This window comes from Ascaphus truei, chromosome 8 (genome assembly GCF_040206685.1).
Source record: "Ascaphus truei isolate aAscTru1 chromosome 8, aAscTru1.hap1, whole genome shotgun sequence".
NCBI lineage: Eukaryota > Metazoa > Chordata > Amphibia > Anura > Ascaphidae > Ascaphus > Ascaphus truei.
The window spans coordinates 42,966,670-42,989,527 of record NC_134490.1 but is presented as its reverse complement, the minus strand read 5'-3'; the positions used below and the strand labels follow the sequence as shown (position 1 = coordinate 42,989,527).

Below are 22,858 nucleotides of genomic sequence, written 5' to 3'. Positions count from 1 at the left end.
AATATAAAGTGTTTATATAAATTTGGAATGTGAATATCTTAGTATTTAAACAGTGAATATAATGTGAATGTAATACAAGACCTCATTCAGCTAGGCAACAAAGGGAGCGTAAAATGCTCAAACCAGACCTCCATTGCCATACACCGACAAGGCGGGAGGAACTCAAACTCACACTACTGGAGGTCTGGTTTGAGCGTTTTGATGCACCCTTTGTTGCCTAGCTGTATCCGGTCTCGTGGTGGGAGTCTTTACATTCACATCATATTTACTGTTTAAATATACAGCTCAACCCCGTTATAACGCGATCCGTTACAACGCGAATCCGCTTATAACGTGATGCAAGTGTGGCTCCCAATTTTTGTATTTATGAATACTTTACAACACGATTATTTGTATCTTAAATACTTTATTGTACAATGCATACAATTATACATTATTTCTAACGCGATCCGCTTATAGCGCGATGTGATTCTTTGGACCCCAAGCAGAGGTTTATAAGGGGGTTGAGCTGTACTGATAAACTCACATTTCAAATTTATATATCACCTAGACATCTTTAGTTAATGAAGTTTTAATGCATATTGATGAAGAAGACTACCCAGAGTTCCAAAGGCAACCCCTCTATTGGCCAGCAGTCTGGGAGATGGCTGGAGCTGATTTTAGTTGAAGCTTATGGGGTATTCTTAATTGTCTTTTTGCAATTCAACATGGCCCAAAGTATGCCAGGTATAATACATTTATTTATTTTTTACAAATAAATATTTCAAATATGAATTGCATTGGGCAAATGGGAGCAACATTTCAAGCTTTTCCATCATTTATGGTACTTTCTGTAAATGGAATCATTTCCTTTATTCTACAAGTCTTGACACTATCTAGCGCCCCCTATATTACATTTGCTACTATACACCTTAAACTACTTTTAGGTATCATGAGGGAGGGGGATATTTAAGAGATGATGGGCTCCAAGTATATAAATCAGTGAATGTTTGGGGTTTAGGGCCACAAGAATTCACTTTCATGGAAAACCACTCATTACAACCTCATTGAATTGTATGACCCTGCTGATGCTGAAAATCAGTGAAACCGATTCCAAATCATCGAGACATAAGTAAAATCAGTGCGTAGACATGTCTGTATCAAAAAAAATTGAATTTTGTATACTTTTTTATAATTAACACCATGACACCAGAGGGGCAATTTCAGGGAAGTGCCTAGGTTAAAAAGCACACAACCAAATGCATGCTGCTTTTGTTAAGAGCCTAGTTTAAGGATTATACTTAGTTTATGGAAGAATGCTGCAAAGATTCTAATATTGAAATTATATGTTAAAAGGTAGCATACTCCTTTAAAAATACCAGTAGCAGACATTTTAAGAGTCCACGCTAAAAAAAAGTGGTCATTCAAATTGAAGATAGCTGTTGAATTTTAACGTGTATTAAAATAAAAGTTAAAATTAAGGCAATTTTATAAAAAGACATAAAAATAATATTTTTTTTTAAAATCTGGGCCCTGATGTTTTCATAAGATTTGGTACATTGTCTATTACATTTCATAGGCAGATAAATAGTTTAGCTAAAAAAATGACTACATCTTTATTACATTGATTAACTCAGTGTGATTCTCATTACAAACAGTGATAACATCTTAATGTAATTATGATAAAGCAGAGGAATCCTTTGTAAATTAGAGTAATTGGTACAGTGTCTGTAATTTATTTTAATCCAGTTTTACCCCCAGGGATTTATCTTGTAATGAGCTAAAATACACAGTGAAGTAATTACATTTAAATTCCTCAGGATCCATCCATTTCCATGTGATTACATTACAGTCCAATTTAGTTTGCCTACATATCTTTGCACAAACTTTATTTATTTAATTTTTTTTAATGTTGAAGAGTATCACTGTATGCTCTGTGTGTAGCACACACGTTTTTGCATGCGGCTTCATCAAATGTCGGAAACTTTCATCAAGATTTTCACATTTAATGCATACATTTATTTTTTTTGAAGATAATGAAAAAGAGGGGAAAATGATTAACAGAGACAAATACTTTTAAAGTCCTATTAGAATATCCTGCATCTCTTTCCTAACTTCTAGTAACACTCCTCAACAGAGGCAGCGCTAACTTTTTATAGATCCCCAAGAGCAAATAGTCTTGTGCTCTTCACATGCCTGTCAGCGCCCTCATTTTTGTTCACAAAAGCTTCTGGTTTGTTTAAAGCTCATTGTTACAATGATTCTCTTTCTCCCAAAACGACAGCAACTCCACAACTGTTAAGCATGGCAATTGGTGCCAAACACAAATGACATATTAATGGAATAATCATTTAAATGACTCAAAATGAAAATGTTCCTTATGAGCTTGTTGGGAGTCCTAAGCAGTTGCTCAGTGTATCCCCTAGTGTCACATCTGCTTCCTAAATCACCAGCAAAATAAATGTCAACTACCTTGGAACATTGGGGTTCATCTAACCCTTATAGTGCCGTAGTGCTATTCTGAAAACTACACATGGTTTGGCACTCAACGGAGGCGTTTGCAGTGTGGCAGATCCATGGTTCTACTTATATTGAATGGGGGACTTTGAGAGATGGAACCTGCCACCTCTGCCCAACAGATCAGATCCTGAATTTTGAATACACAACTTTGCGGGAGATACAGCACAATCCTGCACCATAATTATCATTTATGTATCCATTTGTTATTATTCCTAAACAGCTACCAAATGTATACAAACAGTCTTAGTCATGGGAGGCCAGGCATTTTACATCACCTTTTGTTTCATTGTCTATTGCTGCTAGAGGGGGAAAGAAGGCCGCAGAATGCTACCTACTCAAACATTTGCATACATATGACAATCAGTCGCAGACAGTTTATACGATGAATGAGAAGATCCTCAGTAGGGGAAGTGAGCACTGCCATACAGTACAGTAGATGTTGCATTTACGTTCCCGTTTATCCTCCGTAAATGCCTCGTTATGAAATCATTCAATTGTTTTCTTGTTTGGAGAAATATTGATGTAAACATATTTTCCCCTGGGCCTTTGGCAGCCACTGATTTACACTGCGTAATATTAACAAATTAAGTGACCGTTAAAGGCAGCATGCAGTATGTAGCTGGTGAACAAGAAATATATCCCAGCGGTGCACCTAGTGAAATCAATACATATATAAACTACAAAAACTAATTTGACAGGAGCAAATGGTAAAAAAAAAAAAAAAAAAAGCACTCCAATTCCCTATGCACTCAATATGCAAACAGACATTAACAATGTTAAGTATAAAAAAAATAAAAATACAAGCAGTAGAATAAGAAAGATAAAACAGAAAAGACCCATGTGACTACACAATAAATAAATCTGGCTACTACACAATATATAAATTCATCAACAAACTTATTTCATGGTTTTAGTAGAAATAAGCCTTGTGCATCATCAAAAAACCAGTGTCTACCAAAAACTTCTTGTAACTTGAATAAAAGTCAGTAAGTGCTTCTAACGGCAGTTGACAGAACCGGAACACGATGTATAGTCTTCGCCATTACACCAATGCCACCTGCGGAACACAACCTTGACATCCATTGTAGTAGAGTGTAGAGAGACCCTTTCCACAACACTGATACATGCATTATCGGTTACACAATAAACCCAGTCCAATTCTCATTCAGATTCTTAAATGGTGCTCAATAGTAACTCAACTTGCTGTTTCCATGTGTTTAAGGTGGGCAGAAAACATCATCACAATGTAATGTACTTGCTGTATCAGTCCAAATCAGATACCGAATTGTCGACTTGGTACACTATCTGCACACTTGTTTCCAGCAGCCTTTCAGTGTCTCACATGGCGTTGCAGCCAGAATGACATCACAAGTCACGTGCCTCAAGTGTCGATGTGCATTTCATATCAGCTTCGTTAGAGGCATGCCCTATTGTGTGATCACATGGGTCTATTTTTCTAACTTTCCTTTTTTCCTGCTTGTACGTTTATACATTTTTGTACTTAATAAACATTGTTATTATTTGCATGTTGAGTGCCATAGAAGTGGAATACATTTGACCTTTTTGAGCGTCAATGGGATGTGTTGTAGTTTACACTGCTTAATAACGTATCCCTGATAAATTAAATGTTTGTATTTTGCTTAATTCTTTCCGTGGTTAAGTACAAGCTCCTAAACAACTAAAAGAGCAACATATATTGTATATTGTTTGATATTTTTGAGGTTCAATGACAAAATCCCTTAAGGTTGGAGGAAAGGAGATTTCACCAGCAACAAAGGAAAGGGTTCTTTAAAGTAAGGGCAGTTAAAATATGGAATTCATTAACCATGGAAACTGTGATGGCAGATACAATAGATTTGTTCAAAAAAAAGGTTGGACATCTTTTTAGAAAGGAAAGTTATACAGGGATATACCAAATAAGTAAACATGGGAAGGATGTTGATCCAAGGATTAATCTGATTATTGGAGTCAGGAAGGAATTTATTTTTCCCCTTATGAGACATCATTGGATGATAGGTCACCGGGGTTTTTTGTTTGCCTTCCTCTGGATCAATATACTGTAAGTACGGATATAGGATAAAGTGTCGTCTAAATTTAGCGTAGGTTGAACTTGATGGATGTATGCCTTTTTTCAACCTCATCTACTATGTAACTATGTAAAATTCTCTAAGCTAATAAATTAAATGAATCCCAAATTATGACACAGCCATTAAAAAAAGTTAAGAACGTATTATATTGCTGAGGGATTTCAATGTATTGCAGTTTCCTTATATGCTGCCAAAGTGGGACATCCCTTTAAAAATCATAAATTGCACAAAAAGACGTTTTTTTTTTTTTTTTAAACATACATTTTATTTACACAATGCTCCACTACACCTATACTGTACATGTTTTGTAAATCAGTTCAGATATATCTACCTATCTGAATCCAAATGTAAAATATACAATCTCATATACAAATGTACAACTCCTACTCTTTAATAGGACAATATACAACCACATTTTACAACCTATAGAAAAATAAAAATTTTCTTAGAAATTGATTAAAATATTCTACAAGAACAGAACACGTACAAAATCCAACTTCCTGTGTCCAAAGCAACGTTTGCCTGGGAAAAAGCGCTTCGATAGATTTTCATAATGCTTAAGTTACATGTACGTTGGTCTTTATGATTAACTTTATCAAAGGCTTTGGGAACAAGTACGATAAAATGTACAAGTCTCCTCGCTGTATAACTGGTGCAATTAGCAAAACAAACCAAAATTGGATTTTTTTTTTCTTTTTGATACTCCATCTTCTGGTTTATAGTTCTGCAGCTGAGAGACCGTAACAAATACCTTCATGATTAACACTTTAGTATTTATTAACTAAGCATAACATTAGTACCAAGAACTCTTTGGGTATTATATATCAAAGTCTACTAACTGCAAAACTTGAGCAAAACCCCCCACGCTGAATCAGATGGAACAAAGAAGAAAATCTCCAAAATCTCAATGGGAACATTTTTCCTGGATACATCTGGGGCGGTTTCTTTGCCCCAGTTTTGCAGCCAGCAAACTTTGATAAGTAAACCCCCATAATGTCCGTGACGTGAATACTTTGATGATTAAGGGGAGTATACATTTAACATTATCCATTCTGCTAAAATTACAAATCATTTTTATATTTAAGCGTGAATTTAATGCTGGGAACCAGATTAAGTAAAATCAAAGTAATCCTTGCGCTAACACTTTGGGTTTAGTATGAATATACCATCTAGGCCCCTATACAAGATACCATGAAGCAATCTTCTCCTTTCTAAGGAAGCTTTACGCCTCATTCAAACTATTGCTAGGAAAGATATAATATCTTCATTAGCAAGGATATGACAGGTCACAGCATGTTGAGGAGGGGTGAGGGCTTAGACCCTTAATATTCACAATATTGCGTATGTCAGGGCGTTTCTCAGTTTATCATGCATAGAAACAAGTCAGTGACATCACTTTTTGCCATCAGTCTCCTGGTTGCAAAACGGAGGCAGAGAGTGCACTAGATTTATTAAAATAGAAAAGGCCTGATGCAGTTCTCTGCATTCTTTTAACACCTTGACAAATTTGATAAACAACCCCTCTGTCTTTTTATTGCAGCCAATTATCTGGTTATCATTATGGTACTTTATTAACCCATTAAGTGTCAGGTGGGCTTACATTGCATTCCAGACCCATTTGGCCTGAAGGGGTTTAACAGTAGTACAGTGAAGACTTATTTCAACTAAAAGGAAACTGACCATTTACAACTCAATAGCATATGTGACAGTCCTAAATCAAAGCAATTTCATATTGCAGTTAGATTTTGAGTTGACAGCTTGTTTAATCTCTAGATCAGTACGTTAGAATAATCTAACAGGTCACAGTTTTATGTCTGGCATTTGCAGATCTTGATGGCAAATATGGAGCGTATGTGTCCATTCCTGCTCCTGAATGTGTGTGTCTCGTATTCCTGGGGGACACATCCGTTACTTGAACCTTCTGCCCAAACTAAGCAGTGATCCTTGTTACGAGAATCTCTATTAAGATAAAAAGGTAATTAGTTATAATGTAATACTCCAAGCATAACCCTTCTTACTTTCCTAAAAAAATACAATTGCAATATTCTTTTTTGCCTTCACTTTCAATAGAAATTATTTATATTTCAAAACGTTATTGGTAACAATTTTAATTAATCACTTGAACCATGTTTATGTTGGAGAGAGGCTCTATAGCTTGGAAATGGAAAATAACTGTATTTTTTAGTTAAATAGTTGGAATTACTGCCTTAAATCCTCTCTCCCACTTTGTAACATACATTTGATTTGCAATAAAGTGTCTTGTCTAGCATTTGTAACGTGTGTCATAGTTAAAGATATGTTTAATAGCTATACATAGGCTACAAATTCTCCCTTTGAAAAACCCAGTAAAAACATGGAATATACAATTCATCCAATTTAAAGACATACATGAGGCAAAAATGATGCGTTGTTTACAGTAATCAAGGCTGCAGTATAGGGCATTTCCTCCCTGGGTAATTTGTTTTACTGTACTGCAGGAATTCCACATTATCACACCGACCTGTGATAATATGGAAGATATCATCATCTTCCGTTAACTTATATTGGGATAAGTTTAACATTCTCGCTGATTAAAAGGGAGCATGTATGTGTATTATACAGAAGTGCTAACGTAAATCAGAATAAGGGGAGGGGATGCGGAAGCAGCTGTGCTTACTTGAGAAGACAGTGATTTCCTGATGAACAGCCTCCCAAGCACCTTCCCACATCAATTTCCTGGAAGATTTACAAAACAAAGAAATGAAAAGCACATCCCATACCCTACTGACAATTCAGAAGAAAAAGCACAAAAGCCACTGGCTTAGGATAAACTACTCTGCATTTGAAATACTTTGCTTTTCTTCAAGCTACTCCTTACACACATCTGAGTCACCAACTAAGTGGGGGTTCCTGGTGCACAACATTTGTAGTTTAACCCCATGAATGTAGCAGATGTAAGCAGCTTGCTGGTTTGGAAAAGCGTATTTGAAATTGTGAAACAACTGATAAAAAATGGTTTCACACTTTGTTGTTTCATGCTGAGTGCTTTCACATTATTGTATTTTGCCAATCTGGCAGTGAGGACATTCATAGAAAATATTTTAATTTAATTAAAGCCTATAAGGCCACAGATTATAATATTACACGAGACTGCCTTACATTGAATACATTTGCTTCCCAATTCAGTCTCACTTTCTATCTAGTTGAGACTGCATATCTAGTGGGTAAGGCGTGTAATATAGTCCTCGCGCATGCGCTACCGTGCACGCGCGCGCGTCAATTATAAGTGTAGGGTTTGAGCCTGCAGTTGCAATACTTTGGACGTGCGCACGCACAAAATTGTATTTTCGCGCTGCTGCCACATGGCGAACCAATCACAGCATGGCCTAACACCTGCGTGCGTCACCGCTTGCACCCTAGCAACTAAACGCGCACGCCACATGCAACGCTGGCTGCGCGCTCGCAGCGAGGACTATATTACACGCCTTAGGGCTGTTATATACAGCATGCGGCCGTGCGTTCCTATGCGAACGCGCGTGCACATGCCGCATGCTTTTCCTGTCTATAGAGCCACAGGGGTGTGTGTGTGTGTGTGTGTGTGTGTGTGTGTGTGTGTGTGTGTGTGTGTGTGTGTGTGCATGGAAGTGAGTGAAAGGAAGTCCTAAATAAGATTTTTTAAAGAAAAAAAAAAAAGTTTAATAAATATTTTTTTTTTAGTTCTGCAATTATTGACACACACACACACACACGCACACGCACACGCACACGCACACGCAGGCAGCGGCGCAAAAAGATTATTTTCCTCATCTTCGCCGCTGTCTGTCGGCTCCCCTCTCCCTGCCGCGCGCGCGGCCCTTGTAAAAATCCGCGCGTGCGCACAGCATAGCACGCGCCCGGCACTATAGAACATGCCTAAGACTGGCTTTGAAATGTTTAGACTACATTCCAATGAGCAATACTGTCTTCTATTAAGTGTGACTACCTTTCTTTGGGTGATACTAATCTTCTGGTGATAAGCAGACTCAAAACAAAGTTTAAGGACAACAATTGAAAGATGCTAGTAAAATTACAGTCATTACAGAATTACAATCATTTATTTCTCATAGAACATAAATAAGTGAAGTTTCAACTTTTAGGGCGATTAAATCATTTTAAAGGAAGCAAGTTGTGTCGAGTGTGATGTTTTTTATCTGCCAATATGGACTGCCCCTAACATGCCTACTTACAGTGAAATTATTTTTAGAAATATGTAAAATATTTGAACACTTTAAAGAAATTTCTTGTTTTTCTTTTTACCCCACATTAAAAATCATTAAATAAGTATGTAATCACACAAGCCTCACCCCTATTACTTCTATGGAAGGAGAATGGCAGCTATTTTACAAGTGGCCTTAAATATTTGAAGTGGTACACATAAAATACATCTAAGAGGGACCGCTCTTAATTGCCTTACTGTACATGGTTTAATGGGGCAGTTTTACATAACAAAATATACCAAATAAATCCTTATCCACATTAAGGGTTATTTCCTAATTTAATTTGATTGATTTTGCCAATTAAAGCAGCAATTCCCCCCCCCCCCCATCCCCGAGTTCACAATAATTAAATTAAAAAAATGTCTTCCTCCAAAACAGAAAACTATTGCAATGATTTCAAAAGGAGACACATAACCAGAATATAAAAGTCAATTAAGCTTGTATATATATATGTGGCTGAACTTACCTTAAGTCTCTCCTCTTTGATGCCATTGGAATTGTATACAATTTCATAGTAATATTCCAGGTAGCTGACTCTGTAACAAGTTTCCTTCATTTCACAATTTTCCACAGTTTGCACAACTTCTGCTCCATTTGGACTACCAACAACCACTGTGTCAAACTTAGTGGGGGAACAGTGGAGCCCTGTAAACAAACAGCATACCATAAACTAATGACTAACTTTGTATTTTATTTTTTCCGTATTAATTCGACTTTATAGTAACATTAAGCCCTTTGCTGCCAGATCAGCATGTTAAACACCATTCTCTGTTGATCCAGTTATAAAATCAACATTATGGGGCTCATCCTATATGTGCGAAGCAGACGTTTGGGATGTTTTGGGCCGAAATTCCAAAAATTCAATGGGGAATTTCAGTTGAAAACAGCCTGATCAGTCTCTTCGACACACATAAAATAAACCCCCATACTGTAAAAAGATTCAAAATAGGCGACGTCTCGATTTTGCTACATTACAAATTAGTCCAAATGTGATTTACATATATAATAGGTTCTGTAACATCTTTATAGTATTACTGTATTGTCTGAAGCTTTAAAATGTTGCTATTTATAACTAACAGTTTTCAGAAATAATGGGAATTTTTGTGCCATTGTAGCATATAAATAATATCCTTCCTCAGTAAGATAAAACTGTTTAAGTGCAATCACTACTGTTTTCATCGTATGACCAAACTTGTCATCATACATTGGAGCTGAAATAAAGTGAAAGCATCTAACAGTTTGACCCCTTCACTGCCAATGGAGCCAGCAATGCTTTGTAGGTGCTCTGCCAGCGACATGGTTAGTAACACGTTTGTAATTTAAGATCTCTTTAATAGCTTTGCAAATGTTAGCCTACTTGAGCTTTCTACCACAAAGCTCTTGCACAAATATCATGTGTACAATAGATAATGTTTGCGAGGAGCTACTCAAATATGGTAACAGTAATTCCACAGCTCGGGCTCACTTGTGACACATTTCTTCGAAAATTCCAAATGCCAGACATTTTTTAAGAGGCCCAGCACAAATTACTTTACATCTGTATTTGGATGTATTTGCATATTTTAAATATATCTTATGAGAAAATCGTTCACAGCATAGTCTCTATACAGTGGGAGCAGCAAAAAAAATTACATTATTATTTGATATATATCATGATATACCCTACTCTACTCAATTTGAGCCACCTGGAGTGACTCCATAAGGAGCTTCCATTTTGACACTTTAGGAAACAATTATTCCAAATGGTAGACAGTGTTACCTGCCTTTCACTATATTGCCTTCATTCATTTTGTGCCAGAGGGGCTAGCAAGGCACTGCTCTACAGTAAAGGCGTTCAGTGTGCATTGGAGACTGTGTATACCTGTAGTAGCTATGGGACTAGAGCATTTTCCAACATCCACTGTGGATTCAAAGGGGGTGTCTGGAAAGAAGGTTTTCAGAAATGGCATTCGAATGCACTCTTCTGGGGTCGGGTTGCACTGACAGTCCTCTATCACTTCCACTTCCTGAATTCCTTGGAAGAGCAACACCCTCTCCAGTCCAACTTTAGTGGGTTGGCAGCTGGACTCCAGGGGGCATGAGGGCTCAGATCCAGATGTAAGAGGCGGGTCTGGCACCCTCTCTCGCAACTGTAAGAAGATTGATAAAATAAGTCAACAACATTATAAAGTGTACTATGGACACAATGTAGAGCTATAGATTAATTGGTCATGTAGAGGTATAGGTTGGTGGTGACACTTTTTAATGCACCAATTTATTTATTTATAAAAATGTTTTACCAGGAAGTGATACAGAGTTACCTCTCGTTTTCAAGTATGTCCTGAGCACAGAGTTATGATGACAAATAATACATGGTTACAAATACAGTTACATAAGTGGACAGGTTTATACATTATATACAAGACATTGCATGCACAGTTAAAGATAATATATTATAGGCGTATGTAACAGTTACAGACCAGATTAAAATGTGAGACAGCTTTAGTTTTGAAAGAACTTAGACGGTTGGCGGAAGTGAGAGTCTCCGGTAGACTGTTCCAGTTTTGGGGTGCACGGTAAGAGAAAGAGGAGCGGACGGATACTTTGTTGAACCTTGGGACCATGAACAGTCTTTTGGAGTCAGATCTCAGATAAGTGCTGCATGTGGTAGGGGTGAGGAGCTTGTTCAAATAGACGGGTAGCTTGCCCAGAAATTTATAGTGCAATGTATTAATAGCCTTTGGGGCCCGAGCTTTTAGCCACACTGCTCCCACTCATTGAAACAGTCTATCTCATACAGTTCACAAGGCCCCTTCTGTGGAAATCAATAAAAACAGCCTCAAGACCTACCTGTTTACCCAGGCATTTAATTAATGAACCACAACCTCTCTGGCATTTAATAGCTACAGTACCGTCCCATCTTGTATTGTTTATTTCCTTTTGTCTGGTCTCTTATCACCTTAAATGTTTTCTTCTTTATTCCTTTTTATAATTGTGAAGTGTTTTTAGTCCCATTGGGAGAAAAGAGCTATACAAATAAAGTTATTATTATTAGTAGTAGTAGTATTATAAGTATAGATTAATTAAGGGTTGTGATATATTTTTCATTGGCCAACAAGAGTGCTTCATAAATTTACTAGTGTGAATAGAGCTTTCATCTTCACAGGTATGTTTTTCATGTATATAAAAAACTACGTGCATGATTCCTTAATATAAATTTTAATATAGTACTGATGTTGGAACACGAGAACACATTAGTTAAACTAAATACAAGGGTAAGCGATATAGATGTAAATGGAAAAATGAGGGGAAATAAAAAAAAAAACTTCATAGAATGATGTTGAAATATTATCTTGTTTAAAAAAAACTAGGATATATAACAATTTAAATCTGTTTTTAATTTGTTACCATGTTATAATGAAAGTAAATCAAGGAGAGATAAATGTAAGATTACGTTCCATCAGCTGAATTTAATAGGTTATCATGGTTCAAAATCTTAATTCAATATTCATATTACGCATTTATTTTCATTAATGTTTATGTTTTTCCAATTTGATAAAAGATAGAAAGCCAACTGAGATTCAGTATGAATGTGATATGTATTAAAAGAAAGTCCCACAAGAGGTCTACACAGAACAAAAAAGAAAAATATTACAATACAAAATACCAAAATACAACTTACAACAAGTTAAAAACGGGTGTGAGTGAGGACCGGGTGATCCGGTATGGCAGCCAATGGAGTAGATGTGAGAGGTCCGGAACCCCAGGCTCCGTCAGCTATGCTCACTACCTTGATCCATAGCTGCACAAACGGCAACTCACGTAACAGCCTCCTGACGAAGCACGCAGTGCGAAGCGCGTAGAGGTCACGAGGGACTGTTACGTGAGTTGCCATTGGTGGAGCTACGGATCGGTTGGAGAGAGCTAGTCAGCATAGCTGATGGAGACTGCGGGTCCAGACCTCAAACATCTACTCCATCGACTGCTAAGTGAGGACTCCCGGGCCTCACTTGCACCCGTTTTTAGCTTGTTGTAAGTTGTATTTTGTATTATTGTCATATTTTTCTTTTTTGTACTATGTAGTCCTATTGTTGGACTTTCTTTTAATACATATCACATTCATACTGAATATCAGTGCACTTTCTATCTTTTGTCTTTGTGTCACTTTGTGAGCTCCCCCAGGCGGGCTCACTATACAGGAGATTTTGGAGCACTCCTGCTGACGGCTGCACGGGAATTTCAGTTTACACTACATACATGGGACAGCGCCAGCACCAGGCGGACTTCTTTACTTTTCGTTTTTTCAATTTGATGAAGCTTTTTCTGTCTTTGATTTGCCTATTGGATGCTGTACAGACTATGAAAGCAATGCACCTTGTATGAATATTTGATTGACAGCCAATACAACGATCTTTGCTTCCCTGTGGCACAGGCTAAGTTTCATACTTCACAAGCAATTAATATGAATAATCTTATTGGTCCTGGAGGAAAAAAAAGCTGGAGCAACTTTTATTTTCTATAAACACTACAAGAAACAATGTTCTCCAGATGTTATGTGGTCTCCAAAGCGGATTTACAAACAATACCCATGATGAACATGTATGTTGAATAGAGATGAACACATCATTTTAAGAGGGCAACTGCCCAGTGTTCTTGGGAATTCTCCTGTGGCTTGTGGTTGTATCAGGGGACTGTGCATTCCCAGAGGGGGTTTTAGAGTGGGGCAGAGAAAGAGAGTTAGCACAGGATAGTAGAAATACATATATAGCCAGGAGAGGGTAGAAAGGGAGAATAATAGTGAGTGGCACAGGGGAAGAGAATGAAAGGAGGTACAAGAGCAAGCATGGGATAGGAAGAGGGCAGCTGAGATATTCTGGGAGAGGGCACAGGATTAGAAGGGGGAGTAGGAAATAGCATCTGTGAATGAGGCAAGAGAGAGATGGAAGAAGGTGCATGGGCAGATAGAGTGAAAGGTCAGGGGGAGAGATGGGAAGGAAGAAAAATTCCAGGAGGAAAGGAAAAGAGCACAGGGGTAGTATGTACAAAGAAACGGGAGTATGTATGGGCAAGAGAGAAAGAAAAATAAAAGACAGACATAAAAAAAAGGTCACACCTTCACAGTGGGAAACAAAGAGATATTCTCACTTTTGCATACAAAATGTTTGCTTATTCTGTGACAATCAATTATACAGCAAAACATCAGGTTAGTGTCAGCATAGTTAAAAACTGCAAGTTGGTGTTTTCCCCAGTTTCTGCTGTGATCTGCTTATTTAGTGGGAGTGAGTCATATAACTCGTGTGCATACATTCTGGGAAGTGTGATAGGAAACAAACTGCATGGTAAATAGAGATGTGTGAATAATTGTTTATGCTTCACTTTGATGAACAACTTCCCTATAGCAGTGAATACAGTTAAAGATAATAACATTGACCCACCTTTTTATTTTTCAGGAAGTCCAGCATAGAGGAATGCTTTGAAAGTCCTGGGAACCCAGAACTGTAAGAGTTTATTCTTTGGGGGACACCACAGTGAGACCTGCACAGCCCAACATCCACACTTACTGGGCTGCCAGATATATCTGTAAAATAATACACACACAATAAACAGATGTCATCTTTTCTTTGAGTCTCACTCATCTGGAGCATTGTCAATTATATAGACTTCAACTGATGCTCACCTTTCAGTCGAATCATGCATTGAAAACTCCATATGGCCAGGTTTCCCTTTTAAATGAAGTTTGTTTCACTACTTGCATTATTATTTCCTGCCATGCATTGCTTATTTTGTAAAGATATGCAAACAGTGTGGGCGATATAAAAACATAAATATACATACATAGAAATCCCACTGATTTCTGCCCTCAGAAGTTGACATATATGCTTTAAAATAAAGCTCTATGAGACCAATTAGTGACTAAAAATCAATATTCTACATATCAATTCTGGTGCATGTTTACAAAATAAATACAAGTAAATTATATATAACACACACACACAAACACACACACAGACAGACAGTATCTACTTGCAAAATCTGAAAAACTACAGATTAAATTCAATTACTTCACCACTCATGGCATAAAGCTATAAAACGATAGTTTTATTGCATTGCTTTAAAATACTATTTTCTTGTAGTAAAGCTTTCTACTGCACTACAGCATTTTTCAATGTCAAAAGGAAATCTTTCCTCATTTTAGAAAACAAATTTTTTTTTAACCCACCTTGTCCAATGTAAACAAAATTGCTTTGCCTTTTACAACAGCCTCTCTCTGCAAACAAATTCCTCCTGTCATTCTGCCTGCTCACCACTCCAGCATCTACAAGAGAGCATTTGGGTGACATAACCTTGTACATTCTGTATAAACAACTAAGTATCACTAGTAATAAAATAAAAAAATTGAAATTCAGTTTTAAATACTTGAGGATTTGTGTTGGACAGAAATTAGTAATTTGGGGATTATGATAATCTCAATTGTAAACAAGACACATAGTTTGGGGATTTATAAGCAAATCAAATGGAAACACAAGGTTATGTTAAATATGTATATATAACTATGTAATATAGCCTTATTTGACATGCATTTAAAAAAAACAGTTGTTAATGCATTAAATAATACTTACAAACTGTACAAATTAAGCATAGCAAACTGCAGAGATGAATCAAAATGGCCAGTGAAAGATGCTCCATGTCTGATGACTTCTCCTGTTTGCAAGATACTGGATATATGCCAAGATTTCCAACCCAGACTTTTATATCCTAAGGGCCCATGCAGGGGACAGATCTAACATGTATATTGATGGCAAAGCTACACCAAGAGGTTTCTTAGATTACAATCTTAATACAACACAAAAGTGGTGTCAAAACCCTAAACTAATTGAATTTCCACACTTAAATGTCTCAGGGGCAGTGATCCAAAACACTTCAAAGAGTTGTTTTAAATGCCAAGTTATCCCCCCATGCCGGGCCACCTTTTGCATTTATTTACTTGCTCTGCTTGGGGTGTTTGCTTTAACTGCTTGCACCAACCAAATTAAGCCCTAAGTAGCTTTGAGTCTCCTTTAAGTCTGTTCATTTGAAAGGAAACAAAAACACTTTAAAGTCATACAGACAGCTCAGTTGTCTTTTATCTACAGTTAAAAGCTTTCATGACACAAACTTTTAAACTCACAGCAGTTTTTTGATTAACTGAGTTTTGCAATTGTAACAAATAGGACAGTCCAATGCAGAAATGTATACTGAAAATGCAAGATATTGACAGCCCACAGGGATAGAACTCATTTCCCACCATTACGGTTTAGATGAGCAGATGTTAATCTGAAATCCTAGCTGCAAAAACAACTATAATACAATACATAACAAATAGATTATACAATACATGGTGCTCTTGTTAATGCCCTAGACGCTCCTATATTAACTGAATAATTCAGCAAGATTTCTACAGTTGTAATAATCAGAGCTAAATTATTTCGACGTTTTCAGAAATCACAATGGTGGCCATCTTTAATAAACCCAAGAGAAAGTGTTTTAGATGAATATTTCTTCAAAACAAAACTTTTGAATGATTTCACATGATGTGTCTAGGGTGAAAAAAGGAAAATAAATGCCATTTGTACACTTAACATTTTTGATTGGCATTGCGGGATTGTCCTGCCTAAGGCTGGTTCTATAGTGCGTGCGCGCACTACGCCGTGCGTGCGCCACGCCGTGCGCGCCAGTTTTAGTTGGCTGAGGCGAGTCAGCCATTCTATAATGGTGCTGCACGCGCGCACGGCAGGAAGCTTGGAGCGGACCGACGAGGAAGATGAAGAAATTAATGATTTCGCGCCGCTACCGGCGCTGTAATATGTGTGTGTGTGTGTGTGTGTGTGTGTGTGTGTGTGTGTGTGTGTGTGTGTGTGTGTGTGTGTGTGTGTGTGTGTGTGTGTGTGTGTGTGTGTGTGTGTGTGTGTGTGTGTGTCAAAGTTAAATAAATAAAAAATATTTTTATTACATTTTTTTTATTTTAAAAATATTATTTAATACATAATTCACACTCTCTATACACACACACACAAACACACACAGTGCCTTTACTCACAGCATACACACGAAAAGCATGCGGCACGTGTACGCACGTTCGCATGGCCGCAAACAGTATAGAACGGCCCTAATGTGTTGCTGTCCACTGTAGCATCAAAGGGGTTAATGGTATAATCTTGTACCCTTGCCCTTAATAAAATGTAGTATGGATTGTGAATTCTGTGATATTTAGTGTTGTGCTTCTGTACAATAAGTCTTTCGAGGCATATATTTGCAAACACAATTAAACATATATTATTATTATTGAAAAACATTAACATTAGGTTAAGTGACTTGAGTTGTATCTGGATTTTGTTGTTTTTAGGGTTGGCCTAAATGTTGTTGAAATCTCTAAGAACTAGCAGCTCACTCTTTTCATTCAGAGATTAAATTAAGCTAAGAAACTGGGTGATATTAGTCAGGGATTGTAGAGGGGCTTTAGGGGGGCGGTAGATGCCAGCAATCAAGATGGGCTTAGAAAAGGGGAGGCAGATTTTGCCAACTAGGATTTCAAAAGAGGGTGGGCTTGGGGGGCAATTTAGCAGCGTAAATTGTAAGGTGTCTGCAATATAAAATAACACCCCTTCTCCTCTCTTTGACCTATCTTTCCTAGAAATGGAGTATCCCTGAATGGCGATATTTGCATCGTGAGTTTTAGGGGTTAGCCATGTTTCTGTGAGAATGATGGCTTTGGGTTTATGCATAAGGCACCATGCCCTTAGTTCATCCAGTTTGAGCAGCAGGCTCAGGATATTTATATGGACGACAGATGGACCTTTTTCGGAATTTGAATGGGGTATTCTCAGGTGTATGGGAACAGAGCTGAAAAGGGAGGGCCTGGGTTAAGTTTAATATTCCCAGCTAAAGAGAGTAACAGTGTAAATAGAAATGTGAGCAGTTTGCAAGTTGTACATTTGTGATGTTTAGAATGATTAGTGGTTGGTGGGCTGGTTTTCAGAGTTCTCGACCAACATTCAGTAGAGAGTGCAAGGCTTTTTAGTAATCCAGGGTATACTGTATGATGATGTTGGGTGTGGGCCAGGAGGGAGTTTGTAGTGGATAGAGAGAGTAACATTTCCATGAGGCCACAAGAAAGTTGAGATAACTGGCAGGAACATTATCAGAGGTAGGATAGGCTGAGACCCCACTGCACGCGCCTGCCTTGCGACGTGGCGGAGCGTGCAAAATGCTATACCGCCATCTGCGGTCTACAGGCGGCATTCTGAGGTGCGGGGAGCGTGGCCATGAGGGGGCGGGGCCATGACGCCAGCCAAACTAAAAAAAAAAACATGCCCCCGATCACACACACAAAACACAGCTCAGCAGACTTCTCCTCCCACCTCTCGCTCTCCCCCCCACCGCTCTGATTGGCTCCCTGCCACACCACGTGACGCGACGCCGCTCAGGATCACAAACTGGTTGTAGCCCCTGCCGGCTGACGCGTCACAGTGTGCAGGGATCCTGGGAGCGAGGAGGGACTGGGGACAGCCAGGAAACAGGTAAGGAGCTGGTGAGAGTCGCGCGCACGGCCCCCCAGCTGCACTGGGGACCTAGCCTACGTTGCATGAAGCTGTTGTGAGCCAAGTGAATGTGTGCAGACTAAACAGCAGAGGTATGCCTTTTCCTTGACAAAATGTTTTGCTGCATTTGCAATGCTAGGGTCTGTTCACGGTTTGCAGACGAATTTATTGGGGGGCTGGGAGAGGCAATTGTGGGCAGTCAAGTGCTGGGAGAGGCTCCAGTAAATAAAGTGTACAGGGGGGGGGGGGGGGGTTAAAAGTGCAGGCTAACAAGCATGGGCAAAAGGGTGAAAGTGCGCTGCTAAAACATGATTAAACAGTGTATATGGAAACAGTGCAGTGTGAAAGTTTAAATAAACAATAAATTGACCTTGTGGGAAATAACACTAATGTGACGTCTGCAGCCTTTCTTGAGGGGTGGCTCGACACCCCTAGGGGTATAGAAAAAACAAAAAGACAGAGCGCACAACACACATAGTGAAGCACAATTAAAAGATAATTTTACTAAAAGATTAAAGGTTCTGCGTACATCAATATAATGAAAATCAAGCAGTGGGTTAGTGGGGTTACCATACGGAAGAAATGATCACAGCTCTCCACTGGAACGGACGCGAGGCACTGGATACCAGCAGACGACATCCAAGGCAGCAGCTTCCGTGAGACCTTCAGTCAGGGTAACCAGATGTTGGGGACCGGTGAAGAGTCCCGTGTAAAAGTCCCGTTATGAGGCTCAGAAGCCTCCGTCAGTCCTACAGCAATGCAGCTCCAACAGCTCGCCGCTCAGACCCGTGGTGCACCTTCTGATGACGTCACGACACTCTCCTTCTCACATGGAGCGGGGGAGAGAGCATGGAGCGGGGGAGAGAGCGTATCGGCGAACAACACACAGGGCAGGCAGGGTAGCAATAGTAAACACCCGTACCGACAGGCAGTGAGGCAGGGGACCGGGAGGCACCAGCCAAGAATATACTTGACAAACAGTATGGTGCTGCCTTGGATGTCGTCTTGGTATCCAGTGCCTCGCGTCCATTCCAGTGGAGAGCTGTGATCATTTCTTCCGTGTGGTAACCCCAGTAATCCACTGCTTGATTTTCATTATATTGATGTACGCAGAACTTTAATCTTTTAGTAAAATTATCTTTTATTTGTGCTTCACTATGTGCGTTGTGCGCCCTGTCTTTTTGTTTTAACAAGCATGGGATAAGTGTGGTCAGATAAGCTCACTGTTTGTTGCCTTGTGTAGAAGAGTTTGCAGAAAGATCCAGTCCCCAGTCCACCTCTAGTCAAATTATAGTCTAACTATATATTTTCACTTAAACATGTTCACTTTAAAATAAAGCACTCTTAAGATGCTAAGACGTCCCTTAAACTGGTATTAAATTTATACATCCAAACAGTCACAGGACCCTCCCCACAATAAATGTGCCTGTTACAAGATGGGCAATTAACAGCACACAATTAACAAATCAACTTTTGCTATTCTAAACATACCAGAGATTAATAATACAGACAGGGTGGGGTGTTGCTTTAAAGCATGATGAAGGAATGGAGTGTGAGGGGGGAATGGAGGCGGAATGGAGTGTGAGAGAGGAATGAAGTATAAGGAGGGAATTGGGGGATACAGCATAAGTAGGGGAGGGGGAATGGAGTGTGAGAAGGAGGAATGGAGTGTGAGGAGGGTAGGGGAGGACTGAATGGAGTGTGAGGGCAAATAGAGTGTGAGGAGGGGATGGGGGCATGGCGTGTGAAGAGGGGAGGGGCAATGGATTGTGAGGAGGGGGTAGAGTGTGAGGGAGGAGAGGAATGAAGTGTGCTGAGAGGAGAATGGTGTATGAGGGGAGGGGAGAATGGGGTGTGAAGAAGGGAGGGCGGAATGGGGTGTGATGAGTGTGAGTGTGAGGTGGGGGGGGGCTTGATTGTGGAGGGGAGGGAATAGAGAAGGTGAGAAATAGAGGTGCGTGGGAGCGAGGTGGTGTGTTAGAAGGGAAGAGAGTAAGAGAGGGGGGTCTCACAAGGCCGCCGACACTGGGGTGGCAGGCAACAGAAACTCTAGTTCTGGGCCCCCGGAAAGCTTTCTGCTGCCCTGACCACAACCAGTCACAAACATAGAACATTCAATGCTAAATGATCATACTGCTGCACATCCAGGAATGTGGAATATATGATTCAATGCAGCAAATGTGAGCAAAAATACTACATCGGTGAAACCAGATGAAAAGTTCAAACCAGAATGAACCTACACAGACACAATAATACACCATGAAGAAGATGCTTCACTCCAGTGAAGCATCACTTCTCATAGCCAGATAGTTCCATAAATTATTCAAAAATTAAATGCATCTTATCTTGCATCAAATGGGGAATGGATGGAGGGGAAGTAAACATAATTATGCCCCTCTATAAAACATTAGTAAGACCACACCTTAAATATGGAGTACAGTTTTGGGCACCACTCCATAGAAAAGACATTATGAAACTAGAAAAAGCTCAGCGAAGAGCCACCAAATTAATAAAGGGGATGGATAATCTGATTTATGAGGAGAGGCTATCTAAATCAGATTTGTTTACATTTCAAAAGAGGCGTCTAAGAGGGGATATGATAACTATATACACATTTATTCGGGGACAATACAAAGAGCTTCCAAAATAATTATTCATCCCACGAGCAGTACAAGTAACATGGGGTCATACGTCTTACAGTTTCAGGAAAGGAGATTTCACTATCAACAAAGGAAAGGGTTCTTTACAGTAAGGGCAGTTAAAATATGGAATTCATTACCATGGAGTCTGTGATGGCAGATACAATAGACATCTTAAAAAAAAAAAGTAGGACATCTTTTTAGAAAGGAAAGGTATACAGGGATATTACAAATAAATTAACATGGGAAGCATGTTGATCCAGGGAGTAATCTGATTGGCAATACGTGGAATAGGAAGGAATTTATGTTTCCCCTTATGAAATAGCATTAGATGATATTTCACTGGGATTTTTGGTTTGTCTTCCTCTGGATCAATATACTGCAAGTACAAATATAGGATAATTTATCTGTCTAAATTTAGCATAGGTTGAATTGATGGACGCATTTCTTTTTTTCAACCTCCTCTACTATGTAACTCTTTAAAGCTGCAGACCCAGCAATATCCTATGTGTGCTTTTTTTTAAATTTTAAAATAAACCAGTTCTGTATTATGACAAACTACTTGTAGCATTTAAAAAAAAAAGTGTGTGTGAGAGACAGTGTGAGTGTGACATAGTGAGTGTGTGTGTGTGTGTGACATAGTGAGTGTGTGTGTGTGTGTGTGTGTGACAGTGTGTGACTTCTTTGCTCTGTGTCCTCTTCTCCTTTGGTGCTGCTGCTGCCCATGCGCGACGAGCTGCCGAGTTCCAGAGGCCTCTGCACATCTGCATCGACCAGAATATTCTTCTGCGCATGCACAAAGACCGAGGACCCTTCTGTCTTTGGCCAACAGTTTGAAGCGTAGGATAGCTTCTGTGCATGTGCTGATGGTACGCATGCGCAGGGCTCGTGCCCCATGTGATGGTACGCATGTGTTGGGAAAATGAACTATTGGCACATGCGCAGTGATAGTCTCATCATGCATGCTGGATGGGCGAGACGAATCAAGGAGAGAGGACATGCGCAGATCGCTGGATGGAGGAGACGGAACGGACTGTAGGCATGGAGGTGAGTGTTGGTCAGGGCAGCCAGACGGCCTTATCTCCAGCACTGACGTCACTTCCATTACCTTCTTCCGTCTCCTAGAAAGTCGATTTGATGCCTGCAAAGAAGTCTCACTTCAAAAAGATGACTTACCTCTACGACTGATGTGGGGTTTCTTACACAGGATCAGATTTTGTTTTATGTTTCTCCCTGACTGTTAAATTTAACAATGTATCCCCTTCTCTCCCCCCCCCCCACCTTCACACTGTTGATGGATGTATGGTTCTATTTCTGACTATTCCTTTCATCTATTTATTGCCCTTTCTGTTTAATTACTATTCTCTCTGCCATTCTTTCTCTACCTCATCTGCCTTAGGTTATCTCGGATTACATTTGTGTTAAACTCATGTGGGCCTATTCCAGTAGCCTTCATAACCCTAAAGGGGCACGGATTAATACATTAGCAGTCAATGGGCAATGAAAATTAAAAAAAAAAAAAATACAATAAAAAAACCTGAAAAAAGACAATTACATACATTCAATATTTATCTTACCTTTAGAAGTCTTCACGTCATCCACTGCAATCCAACTCCATCCTCCTTAAAGATCAGCATCAGGTACAAAAATCTTATTTCACAGTGCGCTAACCGAGATAGGTGCATGTGACTAAATAGTGCACTGTGATAAAAACACTTAATATGATATAGTGTATTTAGGAGGCTGCCAGTCAGTGAATCTGACCACCCAGATAAGATAGGGAAACTATAGTGAAAAACAGATACTGTGAAGAGCCTAGTGCTAATATAAACAGTGTACCA

The 22,858-nt window shown here is 39.1% G+C and overlaps 1 protein-coding gene across 1 annotated transcript in view; it reads right to left on the bottom strand.

Annotated features, from left to right (window-relative positions):
• Positions 1-4,867: 4,867 nt before the first annotated feature.
• Positions 4,868-22,858, bottom strand: part of LOC142501612 (uncharacterized) — a 34,166-nt gene continuing 16,175 nt past the window's right edge. Inside the window, exons 4-9 of the mRNA XM_075611704.1 lie at positions 15,021-15,116; positions 14,236-14,378; positions 10,683-10,950; positions 9,288-9,466; positions 7,243-7,301; positions 4,868-6,545 (exon numbers count right to left, since the gene is read on the bottom strand). Of these exons, the coding sequence (XP_075467819.1) occupies positions 6,395-6,545; positions 7,243-7,301; positions 9,288-9,466; positions 10,683-10,950; positions 14,236-14,378; positions 15,021-15,116 (896 nt within the window). The 3' untranslated portion in view covers positions 4,868-6,394. The remainder of the gene's footprint in view (positions 6,546-7,242; positions 7,302-9,287; positions 9,467-10,682; positions 10,951-14,235; positions 14,379-15,020; positions 15,117-22,858) is intronic.